This window comes from Megalobrama amblycephala, linkage group LG3 (assembly GCF_018812025.1).
Source record: "Megalobrama amblycephala isolate DHTTF-2021 linkage group LG3, ASM1881202v1, whole genome shotgun sequence".
NCBI lineage: Eukaryota > Metazoa > Chordata > Actinopteri > Cypriniformes > Xenocyprididae > Megalobrama > Megalobrama amblycephala.
Window position 1 is genome coordinate 19,973,327 of NC_063046.1, and position 18,390 is coordinate 19,991,716.

General features: G+C 37.6%; 2 protein-coding genes across 2 annotated transcripts; both read right to left on the reverse strand.

The window, feature by feature from the left end:
• Window positions 1–55: 55 nt before the first annotated feature.
• Window positions 56–11,535, reverse strand: dis3l (DIS3 like exosome 3'-5' exoribonuclease). Its single transcript, XM_048184511.1, has 17 exons — window positions 10,635–11,535; window positions 8,472–8,625; window positions 8,158–8,286; window positions 7,723–7,858; window positions 7,451–7,618; window positions 7,292–7,370; window positions 7,011–7,190; window positions 6,531–6,700; window positions 5,038–5,199; window positions 4,641–4,891; window positions 3,720–3,812; window positions 3,053–3,577; window positions 2,361–2,515; window positions 1,993–2,171; window positions 1,742–1,887; window positions 1,009–1,180; window positions 56–874 (listed from the first exon to the last, which is right to left on the reverse strand). The coding sequence occupies exons 1-17, from the start codon at window positions 10,777–10,779 to the stop codon at window positions 530–532; spliced, it is 3,189 nt and encodes a 1,062-aa protein (XP_048040468.1). The 5' UTR covers window positions 10,780–11,535; the 3' UTR covers window positions 56–529.
• A 121-nt stretch (window positions 11,536–11,656) lies between these two features.
• On the reverse strand, window positions 11,657–17,395 carry muc15 (mucin 15, cell surface associated). The gene is made up of 5 exons (XM_048184517.1): window positions 17,294–17,395; window positions 17,029–17,195; window positions 14,790–15,591; window positions 12,259–12,438; window positions 11,657–12,118 (listed from the first exon to the last, which is right to left on the reverse strand). Exons 3-5 carry the CDS (start codon window positions 15,574–15,576, stop codon window positions 11,997–11,999), a joined length of 1,089 nt encoding a protein of 362 aa, XP_048040474.1. The 5' UTR covers window positions 15,577–15,591; window positions 17,029–17,195; window positions 17,294–17,395; the 3' UTR covers window positions 11,657–11,996.
• Between the last annotated feature and the right edge of the window lie 995 nt (window positions 17,396–18,390).

The following is an 18,390-nucleotide window of genomic DNA, read 5'->3' on the forward strand; positions in this document are numbered from 1 at the left end:
CACTTTGATTCTGTAACATCAAAGGAGAAAATAAATATAGACCACGAAACATTACTGACATACAAAAATACATTTTATTTAAATAAAAAAAAAAAATTTAAAATGGAAAGCATTAAAAATGCAAACATCTTGGAAGTCTATAAGCCTACTTCAAAAATATAGTAGGTTATAATTTTCATTGCCTCAGACTGGTTTACAGATGTGCTTAACAAGGATTTCATGTAGAAAAAAGCCTGTGTAAATTGCATGCTATTTGTGATCTTATTCTAGGTTATTTATAAGTCATTTTGAGAAATAATCTCCCATCAAATTGTATCAGGAAGACCCAATGTTTTCCCTTATGAAATCAAGTATTACACAATGCAAGCAGCCAGGGTTCATAAATCCTGAGTAGGTATAACTCTTATTTGTTAGTTCACATCTGGACACTTAAACTGAACTTCATGGCAGGCCTAAATCTAGCAAATATTACAAAACCTTTCTGTGGTGAGTATTGTGTCTAGTCAATTGTAGTATCAGCAGTAAAAAGCTAAGAAGATGCAGTACAAGTCTGTTCCTCTGTATTTCTGAGTTGGCATAAAGACAGATCCAGCAGGGCAAGTTCACTGATCTCCTGTAACAGGACATAGAGGTTTGGTGTTCTGCTCTGTTTGAACTTCCTCTCCTCCCTGCTCAGTTTGGGCTTCCTCCCCTTCTCTTCCTCTGCCTGGAGAGAGGCCTCTTCTGCCCAGCGCACAACTTCCTGAACCAGCTCGGACCGACCACGACCAGCTGGCTGGGACTCGGGTTTCACAGCGCAATGGGGCTTGTTGCTGATAAGCTGCAGACACAAGCTGTCGGCATGGCAACGAGACGGTTCTACAGAGATACGGACCTGCGGAGGAAGACAGACACAAAAAGAACAAAGAAAAAAAATCAGGGGATATAACAAGCAAATATCTATGACAGTCTAAATAAATGTACCACAAACAATGTGATTTTTCGTCGTTTGCTAAGAATTTAACGTACTGTAACGTGGTCGAAGAGGTGAAAGGTATGAGTTCCAGTGCTGGTGCAGGTGTTGATCCTGTCAGGGTATCTCTGCAATATCCCAGCCTTCCACTCGCATCTTCCGTCTCCATCAACACTGACCACCTGACCCTCTCGATCCTTAAGGTACACAGCTCCCTTCACACCATACCTATGTGAACAGGTTACAGAAGTGTTAGAGCAGCTCGACTTTAAACATCACGTCCAACATATATTTAAGAGCTATTTTTGCTGTACACTACCATTCAAAAGTTTGGGGTCAGTGAGATTTTTTAATTCAGAAACATTTATTCAGGAAGCATTAAAATGATCAAAAGTGACAAAAGAATTTTACATTGTTACAAAAGATTTACTGTTTCAAATAAATGCTGTTCTTTTAAACTTTCTAATCATCAAAGAATCCTGACAAAAATGTATCAGTTTCCACAAAAATATTAAGCAGCACAACTGTTTTCAACACAGATATTAATAATAAATGTTTCTTGAGCAGCAAATCAGAATATTAGACTGATTTCTGAAGAATCGTGTGACACAATATCACTATGCTATTTTTGATCAAATTAATGCAGCCTTGGTGAGCACAAGACACTTATTTCAAAAACGTTCTACCCATTCCAAACTTTTGAATGATGTTGTATAATATTATTTTTTGTTTAACGTTTTGTCTAAACCATGTTCAAAACAAAGTAATAATCCATAAGCAGGTCATTACTGTGGTACGAAGGCAAGAAAACCATTAGCTCGGACAGCATAGATCACAGCATCAGCCACACAGCGCTCATCTGTGTTGGAGTCTTTGTCTCTGAAGTAGAGGCACTGGAAGAGCTCCGTGGACTGCTTCTGCGCGTGCTGCGCTGCCTGTCACACAAACAGAGAGTTTGAGAAGTGTTGGGGTCATGTCCCAGAAAATCATTAATATTTTACTGTTAAAACATTGACAGAAAAGCTAATGGCCCCACTTACTCTGTTTTTATTGTTGATATGTTGAGCCAGCTCCTCAAGTTCTTTGTTACTGTCCAAAACTTTGCTTAGTGATCCTTCCTTCTCCAGCTGAACGGCAGCCATGAGCAGCCGGTGAACTAATACATCGGCGTAGCGTCTGATTGGAGAGGTAAAGTGAGTGTATCGATCCAGTGCAAGACCTGAAAACAACATGAACAGCATGATTTATAGTATACCTTCATTCTTTTAGTTCTAGCAAGCAAATATACAAAATAATTTTTATTCATACTATTTATTGCTATAAAAATAAAAGCTTCAACCGATGTTTAACATGTGTAATAATGAGATTTCAGATGATCTGTAATAATGAGAGAATGAAAAGCATTTACCATAGTGATAGTACTGTTCCTCTGGACAGGCTCCTGTAGAGAAGTAAAGAGCATTAGACATGGCCTGTGTGGCCATCATTCTCAACATCCTGTTCACCAGGGGGTCCTGAGGATCCACAGCTCGCTCCAGAGAATCAGCCAGAGCCCTGTTTGACCTAGTTTAAACAATGGAGACAGACACATGAATATACATGCATGTATACAATCTATCTGTGACTATTGATTTAATTATACTTATTTTTATTTGTTATTTATATATGCACACACTAATGTTTGGGGTCAGTAAGAGTGAAAGAAGTTAACGCTTTTATTCAGCAAAGATGTATTAAATTGATCAAAAGTGACTTTCGACAAACATTTTTAGCAGCACAACTGTGCTATATCAACATTGATAATAACAAGAAGAAGTGTTCATTAAGCACCAAATCAACATATTGATTTCTGAAGCATCATGTGACACTGAAGACTAGACTAATGATGCTGAGAATTCAGCTTTACCATGACAGGAATAAATTACATAATAAATATACTAAAATAGGAAACTGGTATCTTAAATGGTAAATATATTTCACAATATTACTGTTTTACTGTATTTTTCATAACATAAATGAAACCTTCATAAGCATAAGAGACTTCTTTCAAAAACACTAACATTAACTTTTCAAAACTTTTTTTTTTTTTTTTTTTTTTACCTTGTATCAATACTGAAGCCACGGGCCTTGGCACTGTCGATTAGCTGATTGAAGAACTCCTGTTTGGGTGGTGGGTGATGACGCAGAAGAGCTTGATGTGGAAAGCTCTCCTGTATCTTGCGTGCCACCCAGTGGTTGGCATGGATCATGCACTCTGCCACAGTCTCATGAACCTCCAAAGGCTGTTTAGGCACAAGGGCTGTAATGTTCTTCTCCTCATCCAGCTGAGCCCTAACCTCCACCCCCTCCAACTCCAGAGCACCACCCTTATCTCTCTGTGCCCGGAGGTGCCTGGCTACCCTCGTCAGAGTCTCCAGGGCCTGCATGAGCTCAGCTAGTTTTTGGTCCCGCTGTGAACCCTTGAGCTGGCCTAGCTCAGGCACCTCGACCTCCTCGCCATTCAGCAGGCTCTGGGCCAGCTCATAGTGAAGCTGATAGGAGGAGCGGATTAGAGTGCGACCGTACCAAACTGTACACACATCCAGAGACTCTGCATCCAGCTCCCAAAGCACACTCATGGCATATCTGGAACAAATTACAGAGCCATTCCTTGTTATTTCTCATTAATGTCATAGAATACAGACAGAAAATCCACACAGATTCAGGCAGCACATTAGGGTCACTTTCAAAGTCTCAAATAGCAGGGAGAGGTTTGTGTGTTACTCACCGGTCCACTCCTCCAAGGAGGGAGCACAGGTCGGCACTCAACACTGCTGGCAGCATGTCATATCTCCGGTCAGCAAGGTAGTAAGTGGTTGCCCTGCATTTAGAAAAGAGAGCTGATTCAAATCTGGTGGGATTTTAAATCTGGAGACCTAAACCAAAAATTAACTTGCACTACTGTTCAAAAGTTTAGGGTTGTTAAGATTTTTTAGATGTTTTTGATATAAGTCTCTTATGCTCATCAAGGCTGCATTTATTTGATCAAAAATACAGTAATTTTGTGAAATATTACTACAATTTAAAATAGCTGTTTTCTATTTTAGTGCATTTTAAAATGTAATTTATTTCTATGATGTCAAAGCTGAAATTTCAGCATCATTACTCTGGTCTTTGGAGTCACATGATCCTTCAGAACTCATTCTAATATGCTGATTTGCTGCTCAAGAAACATTTCTATTACCTATGTTGAAATCAGTAGTGCTGCTTAATATTTATGTGGAAAAAGTGATACATATTTTAAGGATTCTTTGACGAATAAAAAGTTCAAAATCTATTTGCATTTTTTTTTTACATTATTAATGTCTTTTCAGTCACTTTTGATGAATTTAATGCATACATGATAAATAAAAATATTCATTTCTTTTCTTCTTTTTTTTTTTTAAACATACTGACCCCAACTTATTTAAATTACTTAATTAAGTTACCATAATATTATATGCTATTCAAATATTTTAATATTTACAAATATACATTCACCACAGGCATTTGATAATAAACATATAAATCACCATTATTCTTCATTAGTAAGTGTGACAAAAACATGACATTACACATTTATATCAATGTGCCATATTAATTATATTAAACAATAATATACTCTTATTATTCCACCACTTTATATTGAATAACTGGAGAATTTCCATACCTGGACCGTGCCTCTAGGTCTGTAAGAGAGCCTTCCCTGACAAAGTGAGTGACATCAGCAATGTGGACACCCAGCTCTAACCGTTTCCCACCAGGCAAAATCCGTACAGACAAGGTGTCATCCACGTCCTCACAGCCCTTAGGATCAATACTGAACACTAGATGCGTCTCTCTCAGGTCCCGTCGAGAAGACACCTCACTGCTGTCCATCTGCCACGGGTTCTCCTCTGTGTTAACTGGCATCTCTCGCAACTAAAGGGACATCCAAAAACACACATTTTATGGGAATACACCTTATAACTTTCTGGAGGGTCTACTACTGGGAATTTACCCTTTTAATAGGGCAAAATCACAATTTATACATTTGAAATGACTCAACTCAGATGCTATGACCTCACCTGTGCCTCGGAGAATGGTGGAACATGGATGCAGTTCTCCACCAGGATGGTCTGAATCTCAGTCTCCAGCTCACCTGCTTTTCCCAGAACCCTCACACAATGGCCATTTGGGTAGACAGAAGTACTCTCCCACGAATCCAGACGCACAATTACTCTTTGGTCCTAAAGCATGCCAGATGAATAAGACTTACAGACAGAAAGGTAGTAAAGACGTTGCTAAAATAGTCAATGTGACTACAGTGGTTCAACCTTAATTTTATGAAGCGACAAGAATACTTTTTGAGCGCAAAAACAAAACAAAAATGACTTTATTCAACAATTTCTTCTATTCCCTGCCATTGACCTATACTGTTTACGTTGTAAACACAGTGCAGAGCTTCCAGGTTCTACATCAGAACGCCAACTCAGTATTGGCCGACACTGTTCAAGAGAGTGTGAAGCTGATGCAGGAGCTGGCCAATACTGAGCTGGACTGAGCTACCTTTCTGTGCCTTGAAAGTGGTAATTAAATTGCTGTCTATGAAATATGCTGTCATAGAGCTCTTGGATTTCATCAAAAATATCTTAATTTTTGTTCAGAAGATGAACGAAGGTCTTATGGGTTTGGAACGACATGATTAATGACAGAATTTTCATTTTTGGGTGAACTAAACCCTTTAAAGGTCCCGTTCTTCGTGATCCCATGTTTCAAACTTTAGTTAGTGTGTAATGTTGTTGTTAGAGTATAAATAAAATCTGTAAAATTTTAAAGCTCAAAGTTCAATGCCAAGCGAGATATTTTATTTAACAGAAGTCGCCTACATCGAACGGCCAGTTTGGACTAGTTTAATGACGTCACTAAAACAGTTTTTGACTAACCTCCGCCCACAGGAATACACAAGAGTTGCGTTTGTAGAGTGTGTTTGTCGCCATGTCGTCGAAACGCTGTTATTTTCATCCCGCAGTCCAATCACCGGGTCTGATTCCGGCTCAAATTGATAGGGTAAAATTAAAGACATGTTTACAAAAACACTGAGCGCGTGCATCTCCACGTTATGGTAAGAGGCGGGCAAGATGCGCTAAACTGCTGTCGAATCACAACACAGGAACCGCTGGCACAATCAGAACTCGTTACGTATTTCTGAAGGAGGGACTTCATAGAACAAGGAAGTCATCAGCCCGTTTTTATGACAGTGGAAACAGCGGTATACAGATAAGTAAATTATGTGAAAAATACTGTGTTTTTTTACATGCGAAACATGAACACATGTTATATTGCACACTATAAACACAATCAAAGCTTCAAAAAACCACGAAAAACGGGACCTTTAATTTCTCATTTCTAGTCATTCATTTCTAATTTCAGTAGTGTACTACTAAGTCTACTAAAGGTTTGAGTGCGAAACAAGTCAACAATGATATAAACATTACATTACGCTTGCTGCAACAAGATCTGCTAATTTAGCCTTTATTGTATACCAAAATGCGTTTAAAATACTGAATTCTATATCCACCTGCAGTGCCTCAGCCTGCTGTGTGCTGATACGGATTTTAGGTATGCGGTAGTCCCATGGAATAACCAGAATCTTCTGTGAATTTCGGCTCTGGGACTGCACCTCCTCAAGAGGAGGGAATGTCACAACGTAGTCTCTCCAGTTCCTCTGCAGAATACCCACCACCCTGCCTACAGCAAAGAGATGAGAGAGTTAAAAACAGCCACAACTCATACAGCTATCAATCTGCAACCTACTGAAACTTTGGAAATGTTGTCATTTGAACCTGAAAGTTCTTTGAAAAATTAAAACAATGTTAAGATGTAAAATAGAAAAAAAAAAAATCAATAAAATAGGTCACTCAAACACATACTATAATCTGTTTCAGACTTTTGAATCCAAATGCAAGTGTAATTATCTATCTGACTGTGCATCAGTCAATCATCACGTTCTGCTCTCAATGATCTAGACCAGTTGTAATCATCATATATCTATGGTTACCTGTGGGCAAGGGCTGACTCTGGATGTCCTCTTGTACCCGCTCCTCCCCCTGACCTCCTGTTAGCGCAATAGTCCTGCCCTTCCACTCATTACGGGGCAAAAGCTCTATGACAACCATATCTCCATGGACCGCTCGGTTACGGTGCTTCACTCCACTGATCAGCACATCACTGTTTAGCTCTAAAAACACAGGATCGCACAGGCAGAGTCAAAGGTAAAAGACCATAAAACTATCAATAAGAGTGTCAGTAATCTGTGAACGAAAGTATGTTGGTAACAACCTGTATTTTTGCTGGCCGAACCCTCATAACGAACAAACGCTTCATTCTGTGCTCGATGTTTGTTCACACTGAGGATGCCCTTAAAGGGGAGAAAGTGGGTTGGAATGTAGCCACCAAAAAGAGATCTGAAAAACAGGAGTATCTCTGAGAGGCACTTACCTGGATGTACCTGCCAGATTTTATACCAGCCTCAAGCACCTCTGCAGGCAGGTGTTCAGCGTACACCTTCTCTGCTCCCTCACTCTCTCGCTCTTGAAGGGTCTGAGCAATGGAGTTGTATAGATCACGGGCAGCCTGCAGCTGCGGCCAGAAACTTAACAGGTACTCCTACAGTAGAGTTCACTGGCGTTACTAATGGACAAGTATGTTGGTCTCATTTAATGCACTTAAAATACTACAGATTTGACAGGAAATAAAATAAAAGAACATACCTGAGTCGAGATGACATACACTCCGCTGTTTAAGGCACTATATTCTGAAATAGTGTCAGCATCTTCTGTAATCATGACCACTGGCCGGAGCCCAGCCAGATGATTATAGTACCAAACTGCTGCATTGTACACTTTTCTGGAAGAATTAACATAATTTTCACAGATAAAAATGACTTCCCCATGAGGAAATTTGCAGTTCAAGTCTCTCCTATAATCCTATGAAGTGTCTATGTGATCATGGAAGCAGCTTCACTTCTCAATTAAGTTTCATATGCTTTATTTGCATTTTTAAAAACATGCTTCTATTGTTTATTAAAAATCAAAGTGCATGTCACTTTAGAGGTTGACACAAATGAATACTCTATTTCTCTATACACAATTAATACTCGTTTCTCAAAGTACATAATGCATCAATACTGGATAGTCAGGACTCACCTTGTATTCCATTTGTCTTGAGGTTCACCCTTGTCTCTGGGACAGTAGGAATATTGCTGAAACTCATTTGCAAACAGCACGCAATCATGGCGAGGGTCCTTCAGTAACGCACGAAGTCTGTTATAGTGCCTATACAAGACCAAAAAAAAATGCATCTATAAAAACAACCTTTAAAAATAACCCTTCTAAATATCCTGAATGAATTTTTCTTTTTTATTCACACACAACATTAGGAGTAAGAGCTTAAAAATGCACCATGTGTTACAGTAAAATAAAGTAAAACTAATATCAAAAATGATTTTTGAGAAGTTGACCTGCGTCCACGAGTGTGCTGTACAGTCTGGTAGGCTGTCTGGGTCAAAACGATACCCTGCAGCTCCCTGAACTCCAGAATCTCCAGGAAATCCCGAACTACTCCCACATCCGGAACCACATAGTGGGTTACATCACTAGACAGCACCTTCCCAACTGATGGAGCACAAATGGTTGATATTATATTGGAAACCATTATTATCTTATTATCTAAATTGTGAACACAATATGAAAATTCATCACACATGAAACAAATTAATTACAGGATGAACAACCGAACAAAAATATTTATTGTCCATCATTCACCGAAACATCAGTAAATCACAGATCGGTGCAGTAGGGTAAAGCGTAGAAAGGTTGCAACTTGTAAACTTATGCTTGTTCAATTGCTTAAAATCTACATTACGTTCATCCTAAACTATTATGGAGTGGCAAAGTTCTGTTATCATTCCAGAGGGTGTGATGAGGCACATTTAGTCACCAGTAATGTTGGGTAAGTTACTCTAAAAAAGTCATTAATTACTAGTTACTAATTACATCTTCAATAGTGTAATTAGATTACTGTTCAAATTACTCTCTCCAAAAAGTATTTAATTACTTATAACTAATGTTAATTATTTTCTAAATCCCATATCAACCTTGACTAGTTAATAAATGATACAAGGATTGACATGAAACGGCTCTTTTAATTCTTTCAAATAAATAATATAAAACTACATAAATTATTCTTATTAACTGACCAAAGTATTTAAAATGAAAAGGATACATACAAAAATGCATTTTAACGTTAGACTTTTGATGTTAAATCCACTATATAATTGTTCTACAGACTAAATAATAGGCTCAGAAGAAAGGTAGGCTATTAGACCTGTGTCAGAAAATACTTCCCCCAGTTCACTGACATACTCTTTTAGACAAAACATAGTGTGCATAGAGAAATTGTGTCATAATGCTGGTCATTTCACACTATCTTAGCAACATTCAGAAATTAGGTTTGGTTTTGATGTGATACAATAATTATTTGTCAAGTAAACAATCTCGCTGATCTAAAGAAGAACAAAGAACACTTAAAAAGAAGCAGACATACAATCCAATGCTTTGCAATACCAACAAAGCCTAGTATGGAAATATTCTTCATATTTTGGTTAAGGCACTATATTCTGAAATAGTTTCAGCATCTTCTGTAATCATGACCACTGGCCAGAGTCCAGCCAGATGATTATAGTACGAAACTTCTGGAAGAATCAACATCATTTTCACAGATAAAAATGACTTCCCCATGAAGAAATTTGCAGTTCAAGTCTCTCCTATAATCCTATGAAGTGTCTATGTGATTACTTGACATGAAACGACTCTTTTAATTCTTTCAAATAAAACTACATAAATTATTCTTATTAACTGACCAAAGTATTTAAAATGAAAAGGATACATACAAAAATTGCATTTTAACGTTAGACTTTAAATTTTTATGTTAAATCCACTATATAATTGTTCTACAGACTATACACAGTATGTAGTTCAGTTACATCAGAAGTAACTGTAATTAAATTACAGAAAAAAATAAGAGTAATCCCTCACTTTTGCAATGGAAAAGTAATTAAATTACAGTAACTAATTACACCCAACACTAGTAAGCAGTAATATTACTGCTAATGTTACTCATAATCTCATATGAGAATTACTGTCATAAGTAAGATTTTCTGAAGCAATAATTTAACATTTCCTAAAACTACAGTTAAGTGTAGAAGGTACAGACCACGTGTTTTAAGATTACCTCTTGTTAGCTAGTTCTGTTGGTATACTGATGAGAAGAAAATCTACACATTTCATGTTGTTTTGATGTTTGTCTGTCTCATGCACTTGGGTAAAGTTGGTTTTATATTCGCACATTCGGACTTCTGATAAATTCAGACTTTCCAATAAATGTGCAATAAATTAATGTTTGTTAATTTTAAGCAGCGACATGATATTGACAACCAACGATTGTCAACTTACAACATTTTTCACAGTCGATCAAAATAGGCAAGTATTGTTTTAATGGCATATTTACTTGTGAAAGTCCACTGAATGTCCAATGTAGTGTGATTAACAAGGCTATTGAATACGGATGTCCGAATGTGCGAATATAAAACCAACTTTACCCAAGTGTCTCATGCTCCTCTTACCGTTGTGACAATTCGCTTGACAGAACGAGTTTCCACACGGCACCTGCTGCCTCACATAATGCTCCCGAACCACACGGACCTTTCTTCCCTTAGAGCTGTTCAAATGTAAAACCTTCTCGGTTTTGATAATGACCGGGTCATCCATAATAAACTACAGTTTCAGGTAACATTCAAAAACATCAGAAAAGAAGCCTCAATTCTTCTTTGCTGTTTATTAAGATGTGTTTATTATATTCGAATGAATCTGCGCCATCTACAGGACTGGAGGACGCGAGCAAGCGCAAACTGGTCCCGGTATTCTTCATAATATATTATACTAATTTATAATCAATTAGACACGGAGGCAAATATTATTATTTTTTAATTTTTTTTTAATTATTTATAATAATCTGAAAACCTACTGTCATGTTAATTCTCGATTTATTATTATTATTATTATTTTACATTTAAGCTACTGTAAACTAAAACATTCTTCAAATAATAGGCTCAGAAGAAAGGTAGGCTATTAGACCTGCGTCAGAAAATACTTCCCCCAGTTCACTGACATACTCTTTTAGACAAAACATAGTGTGCATAGAGAAATTGTGTCATAATGCTGGTCATTTCACACTATCTTAGCAACATTCAGAAATTAGGTTTGGTTTTGACGTGATACAATAATTATTTGTCAAGTAAACAATCTCGCTGATCTAAAGAAGAACAAAGAACACTTAAAAAGAAGCAGACATACAATCCAATGCTTTGCAATCCCAACAAAGCCTAGTATGGAAATATTCTGGTCCCACTTTATATTAAGTGGCCTTAACTACTATGTACTCACATTTAAATTAATAATTTGATACAATGCACTCATTGTGTACATACATGCTTTTACATTGTACTTATATTTTAAAAACACCTGCATGTAATTACATCTGTAATTAATTTCTGTTATTACATTTATAATTACACTGTTGACCCATCCCTTACACCTTACCCCTACCCTTAACCCTACCCATACCACCAAAGCTTTCCCTAACCTTACCTGTATCCCACCTCAATAGCAGCACAAGTGTTTTGCAATTCAATATGAACCCAATAAGTACATTGTACTTATTTTTTGATGCAAGTACATAGTAGTTAAGGCCACTTAATATAAAGTGTGACCAATATGCTTTATATTTTGGTTTGGCTAAAACATCCCAACAAAAGACACTATTTAAAATTAAAAACATTTTTGATTGTTCAGTTAGCTATGTAAAATTGCCTTGAGATTGATTTGGCAAATCACTTTAAAAATGACGATAATTTCTTAATTACATCCTTTTGTCTTCACATGGGTGCAACATTAAATAAAGAGTCTTTGGCATCACAGATTTGTTCTCATTGTGTCCGTCCCTGTGGAAAGTTGGTCATCTGGATGTTATCTCCTTGTAGTCCTGGATTGTAGTAACCAAATCCATCAAACTTTAGGTCTAGTGGCTCACCGTTATCCAGTCGGAGAACTTTGAAAGGATGAAACAAAACAATTTAAATAACATCAGAGTGGAGAAATGATTCTTTATGTTCATAGAAGCCTTAACAGGTATAGGCTATTCAAATGGATCAAAGTGATGCAAATAATGACAGGAGAGTTTTATATTACCTGGATCAGGTGACGTCTCTTCCACCAGTTTTCTGTGTGAGAAGTCTCTTCTGTTCCTTCGATTCAGGATGATAAATGCTGCCAAGGCAATGATCCCCACTACAATCCCAACGGCTAGGACTATAGCCCATGCCTGCCCTTTCCTGTTTTCAGTAGCATCTGTAACATCTGAGGATAAACCTGTGAAGACATATTTCATGTTTATTGTAACAAATACACAAACTTCTTTATCCAAAGATGCCCACAATAAAAGAAATGCTTGGCCAAATTAGAGAACAGAGATAAAACAGCAGAATATCCTGCTTCATGATATTGTGGTTGCCTTTAATATGGAGATCCTTGTTTAAAAAAATGTGAATAGAATCAGGCCAACACCATCGAAGATCTTTCAAAGTTAAAATTGTTAAAGAGTTTAACAATTGTTAAAATTGTTGCTTTTTAAAAGCCTTTTTTCCTGCAGTTTATTAACACTTAAACAGGCACGACTGGAAAATGATCTGCAAAAAATCATTTCATGTCACTTTTTATATCCTTTGGACTTAAGTAAAACATATCCAAAGGAATTTTTAAAATATTTGATGTAGTTCGCATTTTATGAGTTGTATCACCCAGTACGCATTGCCTGTTCTAGGTATAAAAACAGGAGTATCCACAGTATTGACAATGAATGGTGTTTCAAGGTAAACTGGGCTCCCTGTCCTGGTCAATATGCATTATTGCAAATTCTGGGGTGATGAGTGAGGGGTCAGTTGTGGGTGGTGGGAGGGCCAGTAGAAATCTCGTTCCAGGACTGGGGCAAAGGGAAGACCCTTATAGGCCCTCCAGTCCCCCTTCTCAATCTATGTATTTTGAGTTGCAAATGTTAATATTCACATGTAAAACTGATATTATTACATTTTGTTGACTATATTGTTGCATTTTTAAGTACTTGCAGAGAAATTTATTTTATTTTTATTTTCTTGCAACTCTAGCTCTCCAGGAGCAGGGTTGGACACCCCTGTTCTACCATAAAATGAGCTGTGTGAAACTCTGCAAGAAAATATCTAGTTAAAAACGTAAAGATGTAGTCAAAAAAAAAAAGTAATAATATCAGTTTTACATGTGAATATTAACATTTGCACATTTTGTTTAACTCAAAATACATAGATTGAGAAGGGGGACTGTGTACAGTGGGCCCAGAGGCCTGGAGGGCCTATAAGGGTCTTCCCAAAGGGCCCCGGTCCTGGAACGAGATTTCTACTGGCCCTCCCACCACCCACAACTGACCCCTCACTCATCACCCCAGAATGCATTCGCAATGCATTGACCAGTACAGGGAGCCCAGTTTACCTTGAAACACCATTCATTGACAAAACTGTGGATAATCCTGTTTTTATACCCTAAACAGGCAATGTGTACTGGGAGATACATACTTTTGAAAATGCGGTAAATAACAACATGAGCAACATATCACTTCATTTTCTTTTTCAACATCTTAAGACAATGCTCAAAATAAATATTGGCTGTTGTTTTGCATTGTTTTCTGAAAAAAGTAAGATTAATATATATTTACTTATCACAAAATCTGAATGTCCCGCACTAATGGAGCCCATCTTGGATTTAGGTCAGGCTGACTAATTGATCACAGAAAACTTGAAACAAATAATGTGACCAGCATACTCAAGACAGACCAGACTATGATAAATGATAAAAGGATTTGATGATGAAAAAATCTTTCTTATGCCCCAAACAAGACACTAAAGAGTATGTATCTCGTAGTTGCCTGTTTAAGGGTTAAAATACTTCAACAGGCCAAACACACAAGATCTATAATAATTCTAGATATGTAAAAATTTGGATGCAGTAAAAGTTTAGGATGCAGTTTGGACACAAATTGGTCAGAGTTACACGAAGAGATAATGGGATTTATTTGTTCTCCAGCAATGTCAGGTGTTCTGTGTCACATTGGTCCACACCTGACCTCGAAAGGAGCCCCTCCTAATATCAGCAGGGTGAACACCACTCTTATTGTGAGGTTAGGTGAGGTGTCAGTAACTAGACACTCTGGCCCAGAGCAGAGGACAAACAAAGCCCGAAACCCAATCTAACACAGAGGAACAGCAGCAAATATGGCTTTTTTGACTGAATTGAGAAGCTCAGAATAAAGTTTAGCTTGAGGGATGAAATGAAAAGATTTGTGATCTTTGTGAACTATGGGAACGGAGAGTAAAAAAAATGCTTATAAAAGGTCAAAACACTATCAGTGTCCCAGATTTGTAGTGTGCTTTGTATTTCCAGTTCAGCTAAAATATTTATTTTGTCATACACACTACTGGTCAGTAAGATGTTCTTGAAAGTAATCTTCTATAAGGCTGCATTTATTTGATCAAAAAATATGTTATTCGAATATTCAAATTCAAAACATTTGTTCTCTATTTGAATATATTTTGAATATCTCATGACAAAATTCTTTGGCCATCAAATGAAGCTTACTCTTTGGTATAAACACTCTGATTATTAATGCTTGATTAATGCTGATTTGTGAGTCTAACCTCTTTCAGAATTTTCTTTGTTGTCAAAAGGTCCGGTTAGGTCTGCTCCTGTGTTCACACTGCCTGGGGCAGGTGTAGTGATGTTCTCAGGGATGGCAGGTGGAATCTCTGCTGTTGTTGTTCTGTATACTGGTGGTTCAGTTGGACTCACTGTAGTTTTGTACTGGATGCTCTCATCTTCTGTTGTGGTGGCCGGACTCTTAGTAGTGCTGTTGGTGGGCACATCGTCTGAGGGCACAGATCCAGAACCTGATTCGCCGAAGCTGCTCTCTGTTGTGTTTGTCTCAGGTGTTGGACTGGTATATGTGTCATTAAGAGCAGATTGATTTGTGTGCTCCGGCTCTGGTGTGGGGGTATTTGTGGCTGTCTCCTCTGTTTCTGTTGTGGATTCTGCTGAAGTATCTGAGGGATCAGAACTTGAATTAAGTGCAATCATAGGAGGTGGCGTTGTAGCAATGGGTTCGCCAGAACTGGCTTCTTCTGTGTCATTATCCACGTGATCAGGGATTTGATACAGTGTTGTGAAATTCTGCTTCTGTTTGTCTTCTTTAATTAAAATGATTGAGCCAAATGATTCTCCATCACCTGAACTTCCCTCTGGTTTGACTTTTGAATTCTCTGCATTGTCTCCTAGTGAAAGAGGTGGTTTCACACTAGATGACTGTGTTTCGTTGACGTCCATATTATCTCTTTTCCATTCTTCAGGTATGGACACTTGGGTGGACACTTGTTGGAATGTCTGAAGTATCAAGAGGAGTGTAAGTGTGATGCCCAGTGGCAAATTCATGTTGGGTTGTTCTACCTGTCAAAATAAGACATGTTACTTGTGTGTAGAGTGAATGTGCTTATCACAGAAAACAACTTGGTCTCACTTAGGACAAACTCTCAAGACCAACAGCCAAAAAAGGGCAAAAATATTCCACTATTTTAAATGTGACGAATGTTATATTACAAAGACACTGTCGCTATAAATGCTGGCAAAAGGCAAATGCTCACAATATTAATCAACATTAGGAAAAGAAGCAAATCCTAAGATGTCTCTCCTATATAAACAGAAAGTGTTCTTCAGTCTTTATTTCCCAGAAACCTCTGTTTAGCAGCCCTTTGTTCCACTCCCATGAGTCCTTTTCACTGAAGTGTATCTAAGCCCTCTTGATGCAAGTGTAATGTACACCGTTCAACCATGTCACCGCATTGCAATAACACAATGTGAGCACACAATATTCAGTATTCTTTGTATGGTATACAAATTTACATATACATTTTGAGTGAAATTATAGCAAAACAAAAAAGGACAATGTGACTCTTATACAAATACTTGTATAAAAATTTGAATATTGATGCAATATAGAAGTGGCATATAATGATAATGTCAGTAATTTGATATCTATATTTTAATTTTAATGTGTTGTTGAACAGACACACCTACATTTGTGACTAACTGAGTAACTATTTCCATCACGTCGTGACTTCATAGCTATTCCTGTTTGGCCAGTTTATTATTGCCAAACACTAACAAAACTAAAAATAGAAGTGATAATGTTATGTTATTGTAACAATTATTTATAACATTTCCTTGTTCTTATTTTATGGGCAATATATAAAGTATTCTATATTGTCAGTTATCATTGTATTTTATGTTTGATTGGCAATATGAGGACAATATGAAAATCCCTCCCCTAACCCCCGTGGCCAAAAAAAAAAAAAAAAAGTACATGCCATCAAGTACATACCATCTTTGGGGGAAAATATTGAATTAGTTATCTTAGAATGTGCCAAAACAGGTTTCCCAGTACTGATTATGTGGCATCTTTTATGTTAAAGTTCGATACAGGATTAAAGAATAGTCAATAACGCAATGTACTGAAAAGAAAAGTGTTAGGCAAATGTGTTAATCTATAATATAATATACATTCCAAAGGTTTGTTTAAAGAATACATTTTTGGTTCATTCATTATTGTATAGAAGTTTATCAACACATTTGGAAAAACTTTACTTATGATTTTCAGGTGTTAAACCTCTAGGTATGTGGCATCATCGGTCAAACATCCCAATGGTGATTTATTATTAGTTATTTAACCCTAATGATTTCCTTTGATCAGAATTTCAATAGCGTTCATACCACTGACATCTAATACCTATTCTCCATTTTACACCAAACTAGGGCAGCCGAATGTGAAAGCAGTACAACTTTCCTCAGTAGACTTCTATGTATTTAAAATGAAACATGTGTACCTACCTGAGTTCTGCTTGCTGTGTTCGGGTGAGATGATCGAGGTTGAAAAAGAATCGTTTGAGAGTTCAGAGACTAGGCATCCAGAGACAAGTGGCAAGGGGAGGGATCTACCTCGCTTGTGGCTATCAGGAAACTGGCCTTTCCTGAATTGTCACCTGTAAACCACACCTCTGCAACGAACAGACAAAAAAAAAGCATTGATGTACATCAGCTGTAACAAGGATTTAAGCTGAACGTCACTCTCCAGTCATACGTCAGTTATACACACCTCATCCCTGTACACAGGTTTATCCTGGAGGTGGGTTTTGAAGACTTTGAGCAACTAAAACTCCCTGGAGGGAGGAGCACCTGACGCGCTGGGCCTCCGAGCATTCCTCCCGTGCCCTGTGTCCATGGAAACACATAGGTTGCTCAGATCTGCTTTCATCCTCCCCATATCTTTGCAACAATAGCCATTACAAAAGACACATGCTATTTTTACATGACCTTGTGCGTCATAAGGGTGTCTTTTGTGGTAGTGGGGTCAAATTCTGTATTTTTACAATGTCATACTGAGATGGTGAAACATTTAAACATGTGTTTAGGAGGGATAGTAGGGGTATGTTTTCAGTGCTTAATCTTGTGCCTGAATTTAGAGTACCTGTAGCTGGAATGAAAGTGGGCAAACTGGCCAGATGATTTGTACTTCCCACATTTGCCCAGCAGAGGGTGTATTATAACTTCTTTCTGTCCTGAAGGGAGCAATTACATGATTGTTCTTTGATATATCATATAACAACAATAATGATGCTATCTGAACCATCTCAATTATGCGGTTGCATAATCCTAATTGGACATTATAACTGTACATATACTTAGCATTACAACTGAGTGACTCGGCTTTTATTGTTGGAGTTGCAGAGGAAGAATGCAACATTCACACTGTACCCACCACGGCAGAGTCTCCAGCCATCATGGCCGCTATGCCATAGTCTTCAGTGGTCATGGAAGCCATGCCAGAGTCTCCAGCCATCATGGCCGCTACGCCAGAGTCTTCAGCGGTCATGGAAGCCATGTCAGAGTCTCCCGCCATGACAACTGTTATGCCAGAAATATTTTTTTTTGATAAACTGGAAAATGCTGTTGGTTGTTGTTGTGTGACGACAGTTTCATCTATTTTGCAAACTCACATGTTTATCACAAGGTTGAATCTGGTTAGTTAAGTTAATAGCTAATTATTAAGGCTTTCTGTTCTATAACGTGACGCTTCCATAACGCATCTGTATCCAATATAGGCTACCGTTGTCCCCATAACAGAGAGCACTGTTTCTCTGGCATATTGCATAAAATATAGTAGTTTGGCTTGGCTTGACACAATAATGGTCT

Coding starts and splice junctions, on each gene's coding strand:
- muc15 (XM_048184517.1), bottom strand. CDS start 15,576: ATGAATTTGCCACTGGGCATCACACTTACACTCCTCTTGATACTTCAG. Junction 12,439..14,789: donor CAAAGAAAATTCTGAAAGAG/GTTAGACTCACA, acceptor ATGTCTTCACAG/GTTTATCCTCAGATGTTACA. Junction 12,119..12,258: donor AGAGACGTCACCTGATCCAG/GTAATATAAAAC, acceptor ATCCTTTCAAAG/TTCTCCGACTGGATAACGGT.
- dis3l (XM_048184511.1), bottom strand. CDS start 10,779: ATGGATGACCCGGTCATTATCAAAACCGAGAAGGTTTTACATTTGAAC. Junction 7,619..7,722: donor TGTATGTCATCTCGACTCAG/GTATGTTCTTTT, acceptor ACTCTACTGTAG/GAGTACCTGTTAAGTTTCTG. Junction 7,371..7,450: donor AATCTGGCAGGTACATCCAG/GTAAGTGCCTCT, acceptor CTCCCCTTTAAG/GGCATCCTCAGTGTGAACAA.